The sequence below is a fragment of the Acanthochromis polyacanthus genome, chromosome 13 (assembly GCF_021347895.1).
Source record: "Acanthochromis polyacanthus isolate Apoly-LR-REF ecotype Palm Island chromosome 13, KAUST_Apoly_ChrSc, whole genome shotgun sequence".
NCBI lineage: Eukaryota > Metazoa > Chordata > Actinopteri > Pomacentridae > Acanthochromis > Acanthochromis polyacanthus.
The window spans coordinates 19,661,018-19,679,992 of NC_067125.1; the positions used below are offsets into that span (position 1 = coordinate 19,661,018).

An 18,975-nucleotide genomic window follows, 5' to 3' on the forward strand; every position below is an offset into this window, starting at 1 on the left:
CGTAGAGCTGCAGTACGGGAGCAGAGGATAGTTCTTGCTTGAGGCTGTGAAATCCCTTTTGTTGGTCGTGCCCCCAGTACCACATGTTCTTGTTTGAAAGCAAGTCTCTCAATGGTTTGTTCTTTTCTGAAAGGTTTGGAATAAACTTTCCAAGTTGATTCACCATACCAAGAAAGCTCCTGAGCTCACTCACGTTGCTTGGCTCTTTCATGTCCAGCATAGCTTGGGTTTTGTCCGGATCAGGACTCATTCCTCCTGCAGAGACAATAAATCCAAGAAATCTGACTTTTCTTTTGCCAAACTCACATTTTGACATGTTTAATGTAACGCCAGCCTTCTCCGCCTGCTCCAGGACGGCATACAGTCTTTTGTCATGCTGTTCCTTGGTGTATCCCCAGACCAGGATATTGTCCATGTGACAGACGACTCCCTTGAGACCCGACATAACCTCTGTCGCCATCATGTTTTGGAAATGTTCTGGCGCACTGGAAATACCAAATGGCAAACGGTTGAAGTGATATCTGCCAAATGGCGTAATGAAAGTGGTGAGGAGGGCTGACTCTTTAGACAGTGGTATTTGCCAAAAGCCCATATTTGCATCGAGCTTTGAAAAGTACTGAGCACCTGTGAGCATGCCTAACGTTTGCTCCACAAAGGGGAGGATGTATCTTTCACGACACACCGACTTGTTTAAAGGTGTCATGTCCACACAGATACGCACCTCTTCCTTGTCCTTTTTGGAAGATACAACCATGCCACAGCACGTATCTGTTGGCTCTTCCACACGACTGATCACTCCCAACTTTTCCATCCTTTCCAGCTCATCTTTGACTTTGCCCATGAGAGGCAGTGGCACACGTCTTGGCACCTTCAGTGAAAAGGGCTTGGCATCGGGTTTCAGTTTTATTGTGTATGGCTTCTGAACGAGCCTAAGTCCATCACATAACTTGGGGTACACTTTTCTCACTCTGGCGATTAGGTTCAGTCTCACAGACGCTGGTCTACTCAGTAGTGCTACGCGTAGGTTTCTGATTACATAGATTTTCTCGGTTGTGCTTCTGTCTCCGTATGTGATAGTCTCTGTGGTAGATCCTAACACCAGTAGTGCAGTTCCACCTGGACCATAGAGTGGTTTTTTGTGCCTTCTCCAACTGTTCATGCTTACTTTTGAAGCTCTCAAATGTTTGTTTGGAAATAGTTGTGACATCTCTTTCCGGAATCTAGCTTGAAAGTCACTTTATTTCCTCTCACACTTATGTCTGCCAGCCATGGTTCTTCTCCAGAATCCACTTCACCCAGAAGAAGTCCATCTGCATTGTCAGCGACCTCATTCACAGTCGGGCTGGAACCTGCTCAATTTGCATGTCCCCCGAAACCACAGGTTCATGGACGCATACTCCTTTGTAATCGAATACCATTTCTTTGGTGTTTGTTGAATTTAGAATAAGGTGGTTGTTCTCACACCATGCTTTAAAATGATTGATCTCTTCCAGATATCCCACCGGACTACCAACACCTCTCAGAAGACTAAGAATTACAGTATCATCAGAAAATTTTAAAATGTAATTATTTGTCTGACTGTTCTTGCAGTCATCTGAATAGATTATAAAAAGAAAAGGAGAACTCATGCCCCCTTGTGGCACACCAGTGCTGCACCGTCTAGTGATAGAAAGTACAGAGTTAACCCTGACCTGCTTTGGTCAATTTTCACCTGAAATTTCTACTGAAGATGTACAGAAAGTAAATTGAATGCTGTTCTTGAACTGTTTGGAGTACAGGCATGGTTGGGGTCTCCTTTGAAAGCTGACAACCTGAATTTTCACCCAGTGCAGTCAGAATTACTCTAGGTGCTACTGGCACAGAGTTATTTATGTTGGAACACACCGAATTAGGATGAATTTTATTCTTGCCTAAATTTTTTCCCTAATAAAACACCTGAAAATTAGTGTGGCAGCACTGTGACAGCTTGAAACACAAAAAGGCAACAGCCTGGGGTCTTACATAGTTCAGAACAAAATTTCAGAGCAATACTACAAGAAATGAGTGTTTCACACATGTTTTTGTACTAATATGCCCCGGCACTGTCAATTTTGGACACCCTCTGTACATCCTGGGCAAAAATGGTATATGTTCGTTTATCAGCCCGTTTTCACATTATTTTCACTCCAAAAACTCATAAAGAACTCAAAAAATCACTTCAGATAAGCTTCAGTGTGGATCTTAAACTGAATCAGAGGCACAGACGGAGACAGAGAAAAGCTGCAGCTGCTGTGCGCAGCAGGAGGTGTGAAAAATCCCACAGGCCTATAAAAGAGGCCTCTTGGCTATTCAGCAAGCTCATTGGCTACATGCCCTGTCAGTCAAATGTTTCCTCCGATGTGATTTGCTCAGAATTTACTGATGAGAAGAGGGAAGTCCAGATCCATCAGTCTCGGCAACGGTTGGCTGTTTAGGCTTCGGAGGCAGCGATGAGTCACTTGATTGGTTGAAATGCGGTTGGAATCGAAAGCTTAGGCTTTAGTCGCCATTTTGAGTCCTAGAGCACATGGATCTGTGCACGGTGAATAAAAATATGGACAAATATGCAGTGAACAAGAGCAATCCGAGATTTCTGACCTCCGCCAAGGGAAGATGTGGATGGTAAAGTTGGAAAATCTAAATCCGGATCCAGAATCCAGATCCTCATCCGGATCAACACAAAATTTGAATGGAGTTGTCCCTGGGCCAAGATCCACCTCTGGTGAAAATTTCATGAAGATCTGACAAGTAGTTTCGGAGAAATCCTGTCCACAGACATGCACACAGACAGACAAATAAATAAACTGACCCGATCGCATAACCTCCTTGGCGGAGCTAATTATGGAACGCGCAGCGCCACCATGCGCCATGTGGACGCGCACGGAGCCGAGCTATTTGTGGATTATTTACTTATTTCAAGACATGTTTTGGACAAAATATTATACTTGCTAGTATTGTCTGGATGACTACGCTTGGATTATGGCCGGTTTTTGTGGATTATTTTCATCGTTGACCAGTAATAGAGCGTCCAAAGGTGAGTTATGCCCTTTATTTGTCCCTTTAATTTTTTGTTGTTTGTTGGAGAAATGTGTTTATATTACCCGCTGTGGTAATCACATCTGAAAGTGGTTTATACCGGTGGATTCATGAGAATCTAAGCTTTCCATGGATGTATAGTGTTTCTATCATCACGTTTGCAGCTAAAAATGCTTTTGCCGTTAAACTTCAGCGGGCCCCAGCGGGCCCGAATACGGGCCCATACCGCTTAAGGGAATAAAATCATTCAATTATAAACTGATTGACATTCATGCTGGAGAGTTTTTGTACCAGAAGCTTAGGACATACAGTATCAAAAGCAGAGCTAAAGTCTGCAAAGAGAACACATGCATAGGCCTTCGGTTCCTCTAAGTGCTTACTAATTAAGCGAGTCATGCTTACAACAGCATCCTCAGTACTTCGACCAGCTCTATACGCAAATTGTCAGGGGTCAAGAAATGGAGAAACCTTAGACTTGAGTACATTTATAATAATTCTCTCAAACACTTTATAACCCCACAGGTTAAGGCAATAGGTCTATAGTCTTTGGTCACAGAAGGACAAGAAACTTTGGGAACCGGAATTACTAAAGACTCTTTCCAGATATTAGGAACCATGTGTTTGTCCATAGACTGCTGCAATATAGGACACCAGGCAGCAGTAAGCTCTTCTGAACATATTTTTAACACCCTACCAGGCAACCCATCCGGCCCTGTAGATTTTTTATTACCAATTTTACTAATAGTACTCTGCACCTGACCAGGATCAATGATAATACAATTTGAAACGTTACACATGGGAAGAGAGACATCAATGTTAAAGTCCGCTAGGATCTGTGATGAAGAGACTGTGTCATATCTGAGAAAATAATCATTCAACTCACTAGCTCTCTCAAACTCATGAGTAACAATTTGATTGCAAATCGAGTTCATGTTGGTAATCTTTTTCAACTGGTCCCATAGACCTTTGGCATTCATAGTGCTGCCACAGTCCTCCGAAGCAGCACGATGGTTCTTCCTAGCCTGCCTTAGTAGCTGATTAAGCTCTTTTTGGGCCACAGCCACACCACCCCTATCACCTCTTAGTGCATATTCTACCTGCATACAGGTTTTTCTATGTTCAACCAGCAAAATCAACAATGTTATTAGGTGGAAGGTGGAAATGATGCACTTTTATGACCACGTCTAACAGAATTTCTTTGCACCCTGCTCTAATTTCCACTTTAGTCCATCAAAGTAGTTTTACAAGAAAGTGAAGCTCAAAATAAGTTCCAAAACTACAGAGGAAATACCATCAAGAAAAATCCAATCATGACTGGATTAACTACTAGCCTACAAAAATAATAAAAATCTTCAAAATCTGGATATCTCTATAGAAACAAATCTAATGTCAGTAAAATAAAAATTGGGCTCATATCTGACATTAATATCCTGACAGACATTTTTGAAAATCCTGTCGTCTATATTTCATCCCCTCTTTTCCCTCATTTATTTTCCTCTCTGTCCTCCCCTGTCTCTCTGTGTCACCTCTGTCACTGCAGCTATTCTACATACTCGTTTGAGCCTGTTAACGATCATAAGCCAGGCTATTTTCTTACCGGCGTGCTGATTTAAAAAAACATTTACACATTAGAATAATTTCTCATCCTTTGAAAGATCATCACACGCTGTTGACACACGAAGCTGCCGCTGTTGTGCTGAGTTACGCATGCCCGCTGACATCTGCATGTCTTGGCCCAAAAACTGGAAATGCAAATCTCGGCAGATCCAGAATGTGTCCTGCCGAAAAATGCATCCCCCTGTTAACTGCTATTATGGACTATGGACATTTTTAGATCAAATGATGCAGAACCCACCAGAGATCGGTGTCTGTTAACCAAACCGTGTGAAAAACAGATAATGCAAATCTTGGCAAATCCAGAATGTGTCCTGCCGAATTATGCATCCCCCTCTTTACTATTAATGAATAAACTTCGGGCATATTTTTCAACAAGAAATCCAAGCTTTCGTGTGCTGTGTACTTCGAGTGTTTTGTAGTTACAGCTAAACCCGACAAAAAGTTTCTTTTCATTATCAATGGGGGGGGGGGGGTGTCGTAATCTTTCAACAATTAAAAAAATAAAAGGTTTTACATTTATAATTTGTAGCGCTTGTGCTGTGCTTATATTAAACATTACTATATTGAGTCACGTGGGTGCAGCATCCAAGATGGTCGCAGGTTAGGAGAGCTCTCGCCCTGCACATGCTATTTTTTTAATTGCTAACTTAAAAACGCACATTGATGTAGTGTAACACCCACTCTGAGTACCGGGTACTTTAACTGCTCCAACTGAATATTTCGGTCAAGAAAAGGCTTGGAAGACATGGCGACATTGCGATATTTCAAAGGTTCCTCCCGCACGTCTGCCCGAAAGAGGGCAGACCTGAGGACGAACAGGCTGCTGCCGGCGCCTCCCATACACCCACCATTATGCCGGACAGTCTGGAAAAGTTGTTTGCAGAAATTTCAAAGATGAATGACACACTGCAGAGTGCTGCAACTGACGTTTCGTTAATTAAACAAACAACGGTGGAGCTGAATAACACGGTGGCGGCCATGCAGAAGAGGCTGGGCGAGGCCGAGGCGCGGATAGTTCACCTGGAGGAGACGTCGGAGCGGATGCTGAACGACAAGGGGAGCAAGGATAAACAGGCGGAGCAGCTGTGGAACCGCGTACAAGCCCTTGAAAACCAAAGCAGGCGAAATAATGTGAGGCTAGTGGGACTAAAGGAAACTTTTGGTACGAATGGGACGCTACTCGATTGTGTCCGAAAGATCTTTGCAGAGGGCCTCGGCGTGGAACCCGATGGTGAGCTGGAGATAGAGAGGGCGCACAGGCAGCTGGCACCGATGCCGAACACAGATCAGCCTCCAAGACCGGTGCTGATCCGTTTTCTGAGGCAATCTGTGAGGAATAATGTGATTAATGCAGCTACAGAGAAGAGAGGATTCATCTGGGAAAAATGTCGCCTATCTGTGTTCCTGGACATGTCTAAGGAGCTGGCCCAGAAGAGGAAAGCGTTCAAACGTAAACTACACGAACTTGACATCAGATACACACTGGCTTTCCCCGCTACGGTTCACTTCAAATGGAGAGGAAAAACGTGAGTTGCAACACTGTCGAAGCCGCGGAGAAAGTCATTAATGAGCAGTAACCAGGAGGAACTGTGGACTCTGATGAAGGGAGTGAGGTGAGTTGCTGTTAAACTCAATGTAGGATGGTTCGTTTTGTGTTGAACTGAATGGACTACTGTGCAGGTCAAGGAGGGCCTCTAGACACGGGACGGCTACCATGGGAGCGGTGTTAATCCCACGGACCATTTGTGCATTATATTTTTGTTTTCTTTTTTCTTTTGCTTTTTTCTGACAGTGAGGAGTGCTCAACACTCGGGACACTGGTCGCGTTATAGCTGTCGGACATCTTTTGTTTCATGTTTGTGTGCAAGTTCAGTTCGCACACTGTGGTTTTGTTATATGTGTTCAAATTCAGGAAGGTACATGGTAATAAGGAACTATTACAAGGAATCGAAAATAATAGCATTCTCCATCACAAACGATTACAGACAGACATTTAAAGCATTTCATCTTCCATTTACGTTTAATTTCCTATTGATACCGCTATAACTATTTATTTTTAATTTAGAAAAGGAAAAATATGACTAGTAAGTCAGTTAAGATTGTGTCTTGGAATATAAATGGATGCAGTAGCCCTATTAAAAGAAGGAAGATATGTTTTCTGAAAAATAACCAGACTGACATTGCTATGATACAAGAAACCCATATGCAGGGGCAGGAGGCAGAGAAATTTAAAGTGGGATGGGTGGGGCATTTATTTCAACATTCATTCTCAAGCAAACGTAATGGTGTTTTGATTCTGGTTCACAAAATGTAAGTTTCATTTTGTTAAAACAAACTAGAGATGCAGAGGGAAGGATCATTTGTGTTGAAGCTGTGGTTGAAGGTGTGCCTCTTGTGTTGTGCAACATATATGCACCTAATAAGGGCGATCCCAATTTCTTTCATGAGGTAAATAAAATATTAGGGGACTCTGAGGGTGAAATCGTTTTCTGGGGATTTTTTTAATGAAGTTATGGACCCAGTATTGGACAGAAGTTCATTTAAACCCCTTATTATGACCAAAGAGAGAGAAGCTCTGCATATGTTAAATAGAGATGTGGGACTAATAGATATATGGAGGCTGACAAACCCAAATGTGAAGGATTTTACCTTCTTCTCCCACTGCCATAAAACTTACTCCAAAATAGATATCTTCCTAATTAGTAAATCTCTGACAGATAATGTAGCTGATTGTAACATAAAAACAATCTCCCTCACAGATCACGCACCAGTCGAGCTATTTCTTAAGGCCAGTCTAAAAACTGAAAGGAGTAGTAGATGGAGATTAAATACTGGATTATTGTTGGACTCAACTTTCAGAAAGACAGTAGAAGAAGACTTAAAAAGCTTTTTTGAAACAAACATTGGTAGCACTGTGGGAGGCCTCAAAGGCATACATAAGAGGAAAGTTTATAGCACAAGCTGCTAAGAATAAAAGAGAGAATCTTATTAGGATTAAAAATCTAGAAAACGAGATAAAAGATAAGGAATTAGATTTGTCAAAACACTTTTCAGACAGAAAATTTAAAGAACTCTGTAAGCTTAAATATTCCCTACATGATATTTACTATAAAAAAGCAGAATATGCACTTTTTAGACTGAAATCAAACTTTTACAAAGGTGGAGAGAAAATGGGTAAATTATTAGCAAGACAGTTAAAGGGCAAAATTGCTGCTAATACTATACCAGTTATAAAACAGGGGGATACTCAGTTTTTTGCTGCTCCAGATATAAATAAAATATTCCAACAATTTTATGAGAAGTTATATACATCTTCCATGTCTCCTAATGCTTCTCAAAAAGATGTAGAACAGTTTCTTCATAGTATAGAAGTCCCCAAGCTCTCACCTCAGGAGGCTGCGGGATTGGAATTACCCATAACCGAGGTTGAAATAAGGACGGCAATTTCTTCAATGAAAAATGGGAAGGCACCAGGTTATGATGGACTCCCAGTGGACTATTATAAAGCATATGCAGACATTATTGTCCCAATACTACAGAGGGTATATCAGGAAATATTTGAAAAGGGTTATGTAGCTCCAACTTCTAATGAAGCTGTAGTCTCACTAATTCCCAAAACAGGTAAAGATGCAGCAGATCCTTCCAATTATAGACCTATAAGTCTCCTTAATCTTGACTGTAAGATCCGTACAAAAATTTTAGCATCACGCTTACAGCTGGTGTTACCAAGTATTATTCACTCCAATCAGGTAGGCTTCATGAAAAATAGAACTTCAACAGATAATGTTAGGCTCCTGTTACACCTAATGTGGCTGAGTCAATCCCAGAATGTTCCTATAACTGCCATTTCTCTGGATGCAGAGAAGGCCTTTGATAGGATGGAGTGGCAATTTCTATTCTCCACCCTATCTCACTTTGGCTTCAATGCTAACTTTATTAAATGGATAAGAATGTTGTATAAAGAACCCAAGGCAGCTGTGATGACAAATGGAATAATCTCCCCCTTCTTTAATTTGACCCGAGGTACACGACAGGGATGCTCATTGAGTCCATTGTTGTTCATCATTTTCTTAGAGGTTCTGGCAGTGTCTGTTAGAGCACATCCTGGGATAAGAGGAGTATGGGCAGGAGACAGTGAACATAAATTATTATTATATGCTGACAACATTTTAGCAGTAGTATCTGAGCCTTTAAGCTCCCTACCACACCTGATGGACACTATACAATCCTTTTCAGAATTCCGGGTAACTCCATTAATTGGAGCAAATCTGAGACAATGCCTCTCTCCAGACTATGTATTTCATCCATGGTGGAGAAGTTTAATTTTAGATGGGTACGAGAGGGAATGAAGTATTTAGGCATTTCTGAGGATATAGACAGAATTGTGGCACTGAATTTTAACCCTTTACTCCAAAAGATAAAAACAAATCTTGATAAGTGGGGAAAAATAAAACTAACATTGTGGGGAAAAACTAGTGTTATAAAAATGATAGTTGCCACACAGTTCAGCTATGTGGCAATGATGCTACCAATTAAGATACCATTTACCACTTTTAGACAAATAGATGATGTAATAAAATATTTTTTTGTGGGGTGGGAAAAAACCATGAGTTAAACTGAGAAAGTTATGTGCACATAAAGAGGAGGGAGGGCTGGGCCTCCCAGATTTCAGATTATATTACTTAGCTTTTTGAGATGGCCAAAATAGCAAGATACTGGCAAGCTGCAGAGAAGGAAGCAGCTTGGATGGAGGTAGAAAGGGAGATATGTTTCCTCTTCCAACCCATAGAAGTATTATCTCAAAAAAGGTCTAACATTACAAATCCAGTGCTTTTACATTCAAGGGATGTCTGGACCAGAGTACACAAAATGTTTAAACTTACACATACTCTACAAAGATATTCATCATTGTGGTATAATCCTGATGTCTGTATTGGGAAGAAACCTGTATATTGGAAAGAGTGGCATGCTAGCGGCTTAAGTACTATTAATGATCTATTTGATGAAGGGGTGTTTTCATCATATGATACGCTATTACAGAAATTTAATTTGGTGGGAAAAGATCATTTTTGGAAATTTTTGCAAATAAGGAGCTGTATTACCTCAAAACCACATATTACTGATAACATGGTGATAGATTATATGAAACTTCCACTTATAAAATGAAAAGCTTCACTGTTTTACAAAATTGCCAATTCTTCTTTTAACAATGACTGTAATCACTTAAAGATCTCTTGGCAGAAGGACCTTGGTAGAGAAATTGAAGATGATAGATGGGCAATAATTGTAGCTGACTATGGTAAATATGTAAGAGAGGCAAGGGGTAAACTTACACAATATAATGTATTACACAAGTATAGACTGTATAGGATGAAACTACAGGGTAATGATTTTTGTTGGAAATGTCAAAAGGAAACTGGAACCCTTCTCCATTGTATGTGGGAGTGTGTCTTAATCAGGCCTTATGGGGCCCAGATACTAACTTTATTAAGTAATTGGCTGGGGGCAGAAATCCCCTCAAGTCCAGAGCTCTGCTTACTGGGGGACAAATCTCAATTACCCAGTATTTCCAAATGTAACCTTTCTGTAATCTTAGTGGGTACAACAACAGCGTGTCGAGTTATTCTTAGACGCTGGAAAACATCAGGGATACCGCAAGTGAAAGAATGGGCCTATGCAATGACTGCATCGTATGAGTCTATGCTTAGTAGGCTGAATGATGATGGGGGGGGGGGGGGGGGGGGGTGTGTGTGACCCCTTGCGACAAGTTTTGGGACTACATTAAGGTAAACAATGATCCAGACTTGAAGGATTATTATTTGCGAGAGCGGGGACTTTGTGGTGCTGTATACTACAGTAAGTAACATGCTGAGAATAGGGGTAATGTTGTTTATGTATTTTATTTTATTTCATATGGATTTATTTATGTATCTATTTTTCTAATATGCTAAGTCTGTAGAATTAACTCTTGATTTTATGTCTGTGTTTGTATGGAGGAAAAATGTTTGATCTGACATGTACCAAGCCTGTAAAAAGTTCAATAAAAACTTGAATTACAAAAAAACATTACTATATTATTATTCAATTGTTTTTGTATGCTTACTATGATTTTTTTTTTTTTTGGGGGGGGGGGGGAATTTTTGGAATGAGGGGAGTTCGGCTTCACAGCCGTCTCCACTCAGGTAATCAACCTCCTCCACGAGTCCCGGGCAGCTGGAAGAAATCATCCTGATTACTCGCCCCGCAATGAGTACCGGCTCAACACTCCACACCCTGCCAGATTGTTGAAATAGACTTCGCCTGTCAGTTCACTCTCTAGCCTCCAGATAGTGTATTGTAAAATTGACGTGTTTCTAACGTATCTCTTTCCTGCCTTCTTCCAGACCCAGCTGCCCGGGAACCTATCCACCTGGAACCCTCACCTGAACCCCCCAACCCATTCGGCATTGGTCCCCTCCCCACTCGGATGCCCCATTCCGCCCGGACCCCCTCCTGGAGCCCCCGACCCGTCTCCCTCCCGGCCGCTGGAGCTGCAACAGCTGAACCGGCTGCTCCCTGCCTCCCAGAGCCCCTCCCGGAACATCACCGGCGAGATGCCGTCTCTGCCCGGCCAATCCTACACCTCGGCCCCCCCGGATCGTCAGAGTGCTACGTCTCGTTCCTCCGAACCCCTCCTCCTCCATCAAACTCCGAGCCATTTGACGTCTGGCCGCCAGGGATCCCCCACAGCCATCTGCGACGCTCCGGTCCCGCTCGGACCATGGACACCGCCGATCCCCGGCCCCAGACCCACCCGACCACATCCTCCCTCCACCAGCACCCCTGTTCCTGCGTCCCGGTCCCTGCACTCCAGCCATATCCATTCTTGTACAATAAAACCCTTTTTCAACTTCTCCGGTTCTGGTAGTTGTGGCTCTCTGTTCGGGTCTGCCTAGCCAATCCGTGACAAGTAGTACCTTATGGTCAAGAAGGCCCAACACTGTTATTTTCATCAGTCTCTGGGCCATTGGCTAGTCCATCATTCTAAGGATCCCGTGGCTACTCACCTTGAGGACACTTTTCAAGACCTGTCGTGGTCAATTCAAAGCCTACTAAAGTCAAGAGAGCAGATCCAACGTCGATTCTCCTCAGCAGGCATTGGCTGCTGATTTCTCTGAGTCAATTTAAATAAAGTCCATTTGATACACTTTTTGACCCACCCACAAGCCTCATAGTGAGAAAGTCTAATGAAGTTAGCACAGATCTGAAAAGGTAAATCACTGACTTGAACATGACAGGAAAGCTAATTGAAGCCATTTCAAAGCAGCTGCAATTCCCAAAATCAGGTGTGCAAAGAACTTCAAGTATCGAGTGCATGGCACAGCTGTGTCAATGCCACAAACAGGAAAAAATGAAGCTATCACCTGCTGGTAAGAGACAAATGGTCAACAGTTAACCAAAATCATGTGACATTCTCCTCTGTTTACTCTTAGACTTAGTGACTGATATTGATCAGTTTGTCTCCGGCAGTTATATCTGCAGTTCTTTTTCTGTTGTACCACTGCATTGCCGAATAAAGCCCACACCCCTAAAGCAATAATTATCAGGAGACTCTTCGCTCTCACACACACACACACACACACACACACACACACACACACACACACACACACACACACATATATATGTCTATTCTGAGTTTGTGCAAGACATGTTTTAAGTTTCAACGTCACATTAGTACAATTTGTCTGTTGTACCAGGAAAAGCTTCCCTACTATTTGTATTTGCCTTCAACTAAAATTTTTGGTGTGCTCAGAAATGCTTCCTATTTTCAGTGGAAGAGCCAGAAACAGTGTGAAATTTTGGACACATATCATTCTGTATTTAATCAAGTGCCAGGATCAACACTATACCACCAGCAAAACACAAGATACAAATTTGACAATTTTCAAAAAACTCACCGGTCTCTTCATCAATGGCAAATCGTCCAAGACCACTCCCATCATGAATGGAATACTGAATTTCTCCATCTCTTCCAGCATCGTCATCATTAGCAGTAACTTGGAGTACGGTAGTTCCAATCCGGGCATTCTCTTTAACTACTCCTGTCAATGCAAAGTGGGAAAAGTATGGAGCATAGAGATTTTCGTTCACATCTACAACCTCCACCTCCACAAAGGTGACAGAGAGAAGAGAAACAGGTCTTCCCTTGTCCTTGGCCTTCACAGTGAGGTTGTAGAACTGTTGGGTCTCATAGTCCAGCTCCTTTGTGAGCCGAATGGCTCCACTGGCCTTGTCAACCTCAAACCACCCATTGTAATCACTGGCTAGAGAGTACCGGACCTGGCCTCCGAAGCCCATATCTGGATCCTGGGTTTCTAGCCAGGCCACAACTGTTCCTACTGGAAGATCCTCTAAAGCCCTCGCTCTGTATACACTGGGAATAAATAGTGGGGCACAATCATTTACATCCTCCAATATAATTTTCAAAGTGGTAATAGTAAACTTCTGGGTCCCTTTTTCTCCTTTGTCCCGAGCTTCAATCTTCAGGCAAAAAGTAGAAATAAACTCCCTGTCCAGTTGACCGGCAACATACACTATCCCATTAGTGGAGTTGATACCGAACTGGGTGGTGCTTGTCAAAAGAGAGTACACAATCTTCCCATTGGGTCCAAGATCTTTGTCAGTGGCCTCAACCTGGATGATATCTGTACCTATGGCAGTGTTTTCAGGTATGACAATTCTATAGCCTCCTTCTTGCAAAAACTGGGGTGCATTATCATTTGCATCCTCTATGTAGACTTTAAGCAAACGCCAGGCAGCTTTCTGTGGAAGGCCAAGGTCATAGATAGTTAGGTTGAGGAGATAATGATCTCTCTTTTCTCTGTCCATTGGCAGGAAAACACTGATAAGGCCAGTGTGCATGTCAATGGTGAAACAGCTGTCAGTGTTTCCATCTGAAATAGAGTATAGAATCTGACCATTGAATCCTGTATCCCCATCGTAGGCATTAACCTTGAAAACAGTTGAGCCAACCTTAAGGTCTTCAAGCACTGCAATATCTGTGGGAAAGGTTTTGTCAAACTGGGGGGTTTGTCGATTAACAGAGAAAAGGTCAATAAAACCTTCTTCAATTTTAGGTTTGGAGCTAGCTTTGGACTTTTTAAGTAACTTTTCAGCTAATTTTTGGGCCACCCTTGTTTCTTCACAGGTCAGTCGTTTGGGAGGGAATTTCCCATGAACAACTGAGATATTAACAAACATAGGATCTGAAAAGTTCTCACCATCAGTGGCAGTTATTTTTAAGCTAAAAACATTGTTCTTTGGATTGGCCGTGGCAAGCGAATTTTGCAGCGCAAGGATCCCTGAATCCGGGTTAAGATCAAAATATCCTTGTTCATTCCCTGAAATAATCTTATACTTCACTAACTCTAACTCATCTATATCAATCGCAGACATTGTGGTAATCACTTCATCTACTGGGAAATCCCCAGAAATCACTCCCTGGCATGCTACCTTTTCAAACAATGGCTGGTTATCATTTACATTTTCCAGGTGAATCGTTACATTGACTTCACTCTCTCGCCTGTATGGTGAACCCCAGTCAGATGCTCTTACAACAAACACAAAACTCTCGGGTGAGGATTCAAAATCTAACTCTTTAGTGGTGCTGATAACACCAGAAAACTGATTGATTCTGAAGGGTAATGGCTGCAGGCTGGAAATGCTGTAAGTTATGTATCCATTTTCACCTTTATCTTCATCTACTGCAGAAACAGTTAATACACTAGTTCCAACTGATACACTTTCATTGACAAACACCTCATAAGAAGACTGAGGAAACGTTGGTGTATTATCATTGGCATCCTCAATAGTTATCCGCACTTTAACTTTGAGATCACTATCTAGTTCTAATACCTCAAGATTAAAGACATCCTGGAACACGTGAGTGAACCAGCGAGTGGTGGAGATTACACCTGTTAGGGTGTTCATCTGAAAAAAAGCTGAATCTGCAGAGGTTATCAGAATATATTCTGCATCATCTGGTTCTGGGCTGATTTTAACAGCCTCTAAAATTGTGCCTGGTGGAGAAATTTCATTGAGACTAATATCATACAACTCCTGCTCAAACTTAGTTTCTGTTGTTTGCCTTTTCTCGACCATGATGCGAACAATCTTGACAGCAGAGAATTTTGGTGGGGTTCCCCTATCTTTAGCTTGCAAAGTGAGGTTACAGCCATAAGGGTAAATCTCCCAATTTACTGACTGAAAAGCTTTAATGGCAAATGTGCCTTCTACAGATCTCTCTACAAAAAACTTCTCTGAGGGGTCTCCGCCCACAATGAACACTGAATCTATTTCTCCATTTGGGCCTTCATCTTGATCCTCAACAGTGACCATGCCATACACAGTGTTTTTGTCCAGATATGAGGGGGTGTGGGTGACTACATTCATTACTGGGGCATGGTCATTCACACACTCTACATGGACAAAAAGCTTTGCTGTGCTGCTGACCCCATTATTTCCATAGAGCTTCATACCACGGTCCACTGCTAGTATTTCTAAGTCATACCGGTTCTGCTCAGCAACATTAAGCTTTCCACTGAGTGAAACAACTCCACTAGTTGGATGTACAGCAAACAGTTCCATTTTCTCTTTGAAAAAATAGTAAAACTCTCCATTAGAGCCAATATCTGCATCAGTGGCTGTAACTTGTGCTATGCTAGTCCTGAGAGGGGTGCTCTCCGCTATGGTGACGGAGTATGTGGTGGGTGAGAACAAGGGCCGGAGGTCATTCATATCCAAGACCTGAATGCTGACTTTGGTCCAGGTCTCAAGGAGGGCCTCTCCCTTGACAGAGGCTTTCACTGTCAATACATAATTATCCTGAATCTCTCGATTCAAGATGGCTGCATTACCACCCTTAGTCCTAATGCGCAAGAAGCAGAAGTCACCCAGCACAAACTCTTCTGCCTTGAAAAACCCTTCGTCATCACCAGAGGTGATTCTGTAGCGAACTTCCCAGGAGCGCTGGGCCAGGTGAATTCCCATTTTAATTTTACTATTGGCATACGTGCGTGCTGCTGAGTTTTCATAAACTGTGGCATGGTAGACAGACTGAGTGAAGCTAAAGTGAAATCCATCCTGAGGAGCTCTCTGGGCATTCTGGCCGTAGCAGGGTGGTAACTTCAAGAACAGCAACGGCAGCAGCAGGACCAGGCCTAGGAGAAGGGCTTGCATGCCTGCCCACTGGCCCATCTTCACATCCATTCCATCATATCCCCATTCTGAAAAAAAAAAGATAGAGGCAGGGAGAGAAAGTTAGGCTCCAAGACGGGGTGATTCAGGGTGGCAAAAGGCATCCACATATCCACTATTGGAGTTATCACCTCACAGTCCTTACTAATTATACTTTGGATGGAGGAGAGTGATTAGAAATGAGAAGGTGAGGGGAGCATCCACAGTTACTGAGCAACCCAAATTAAGGCTGGCATCCTTCCTGTGTGTTATTTGGACAGTGGCAGTCAATTGCAATGTTCAGAAAAACCAGAGTTGGTTTGAGAAAGAACAAAATAATTGTATGTCTAGGAAGAAGAGCGTAACATCAACAAAACAAACACCAAGGAAAATAATATGCAGAGGACAAAATGATGGGCTTCTACACTCTGACCCTATCATAACCCTTTTCCTGAAATACATGAAAACTGCAGCTCTGCATTTCAAAACCATGTAGTATGTAAAGAAGTAAACCAGATATGGTTTTGAAACTGAGAGACATGTAGCTGCTGCTTTCACATTTTGTCCCCTAATTTTAAAAAATAAAAATAAATGTGTTCTGAACGTAACTAAATATGTGCCCATTTGGGATTTGGGAGGAAAGCCCAATCCAGTAAAAGCCAATTGTGGGCATAGGAGTGCCACAGCAGTCTGCATCCTGATGAGTTTGCGCTTTTTACCACAAGGGATGGAGGGGAAGAGAAAGACTTATAATAACTCAGTGCTGAAACACAGTTAAATCCACACATTCTCAACACTGCATACAGTTCAACACACATGCAGACTGCTACTTCAAAAGCACAAACTATTTTACTCTTAGCTTCTGACTGGAAGAAAAAATGGTTTTGTGCACATGACCAAAAATTATCTCTACTGAAATATTGCAAATTGATGCCTAAACCTGCATTTAAATACAACAGTTATTCAGGGTAGGACTACAAAACATCTGAGTGAAATGTAGAAAACAATCCTTCAGTCTTTCTCTGATCTTAAACTGTCATCTTGGTGTCAATGTCAGTAAGTGATTGTAGAGGAGGAGTGGGAGGTCAGGAGGTCAGGGACCTTTCCTACTGAAAGTTTGTCATTACAATCTCAATCTCACTCAATTTTGCTGGGTCAATATGAGGCACAGTAATAATGTTTCAACAGCAAATTAACCCTTAGAGCTGCATAAATTAAATTCCCATTTGGAATAAAATTATTTAAGTCTCTCTCTCTCTCTCATTAGATTGTCATGAGCTTGACATGCTAATTGGCTTTTAACTGGCTTTGAACAGTCAGTTGGCTACACAGCTTGGATACATTGCTTCTGCCCCTGCACAGCTATATGGCAACTGCTCACACAGAGAGGAAGCCTGCTGGTAAGGCTGCTAGTTTCATCGTGCCATAGTTGCCACACCACGTGCTGACAGAGTAAAACCCACACAGATGCTGATATTTTTCATAAACCACAGGATCAGTGTACATCAAAATGAACATTTTCTCCATTGCCTGATCCTTCACCACTGCCCTGTGTTCATATCTAGACCTACACTGTTTTCAGATGGTGCTGGTCATTTTGGTGAATTTGCTTAATTGGACTGTGTAAAACATGCACACATGCATGGCGACAACATTGTGCAAAGTCCTTAATATATTTTTAGTATTCCATGAATATTTTACAAAAACCTTCAGAACTTAAGAGGCTTAACCACCAGTTGTAGTTTGAAAATGCCCCTTTGCATAGAATATTTAAAAAAAAAATGCAAACACTTAAGCTGTCACTCTCACTTGCAGCTCAGTGTAATCACTGTTTCGCAGTTTTAGCTGTGCTAATGAACAATGGCTACACCCAAAGTAATACCTAGATATTGAATCTGGCCATCCACAATACATATGAAAGACATATAAAAGCCTTTATTTGATATACACCTAGCACTGTGGTGGCTGTGACTCTGAAATGAAAATCATCTCGTATACCAACCATTAATGAAAGAAAGCAGTGACTGTGAATTTTGTCACTCAACCAGTATGCACCTTCATTAATGATTGAGATTCAGAACCAGAATGTAAACTGCCAACTTGGTTTGGCAAGATTTTAGCACAAAAAGCAGAGCAGGTGCAGAAAGACAGAATAAGATGAGAGTAAAAAGGAGGAAACAAATTTGGTCTCACTATCAAATTAATAATTAATTCTTTATCCTTTGAAATTCCTATTTAAATACAGTGCTAAACAGAAGTAGCAATAAAACTATGAACCGCTGTAGAAACAAGCGAGGATGACATACATCGCTGAACTAGCAAATGTAGCCCCCTTATTATGTACACCTGACAGCCATATAGAAATACACATCTGTTGTAAATCTGTCCTCAACATAGAGCTTGAACAGGCCTAAATTTGGACTGTTGCTGAGTTAGATGTGCAAATGTGAATGAAGTATGATCACTGGACACAAAAACATATCATCTAAATAAAAATAGTTTTCTTTCTTTTTTTGTTCAGTGTCTTTTTATTTAGGATAACACAAATACCATTCATGAAATTATTTTGCATTAATTTCTTTTTCTTTTATCCCCCTCTCCATCCCACCCTACAACAACTACACAAAAGCGAGATAGCCCAGGACAGAAGTTTTGATGTGCTCAAGAAAAAACAAACAGAATAAACAAAACATATAAATACAGAAAAAGAGATAAAATTATACCACATATCAGTGTACCGCCGGCGGTACACTTACTAATTTGCATAGGAATTTCAAGAATGTCCGAAGGGTACAAATGCGATTATACAAACACTATACGCCGATGGAAAGCTTAGATTCTCATGAATCCGCCGGTATAAACCACTTTCAGATGTGATTACCACAGCGGGTAATATAAACACATTTGTCCGACAAACAACGAATATCCATCCATCCGTTCTCTATACACGGCTTCAACGTACACAGCGCGACTCACATTTCCGGGTTCATTATTACACACAGAATAAAATATTCCACAAAAAACGGCCATAATCCAACCTTGGACATCCAGACGACACAAGCCAGTAAAATATTTTGTCCAAAACAT

The 18,975-nt window shown here is 41.7% G+C and overlaps 1 protein-coding gene across 1 annotated transcript in view; it reads right to left on the reverse strand.

Annotated features, from left to right (window-relative positions):
• The window catches only part of fat3a (FAT atypical cadherin 3a), a 394,840-nt gene that overhangs the window by 253,570 nt on the left and 122,295 nt on the right, over positions 1 to 18,975 (reverse strand). Inside the window, 1 exon segment of the mRNA XM_051958357.1 lies at positions 12,608 to 15,938. Coding sequence (XP_051814317.1) covers positions 12,608 to 15,921 — 3,314 coding nt within the window. The 5' untranslated portion in view covers positions 15,922 to 15,938.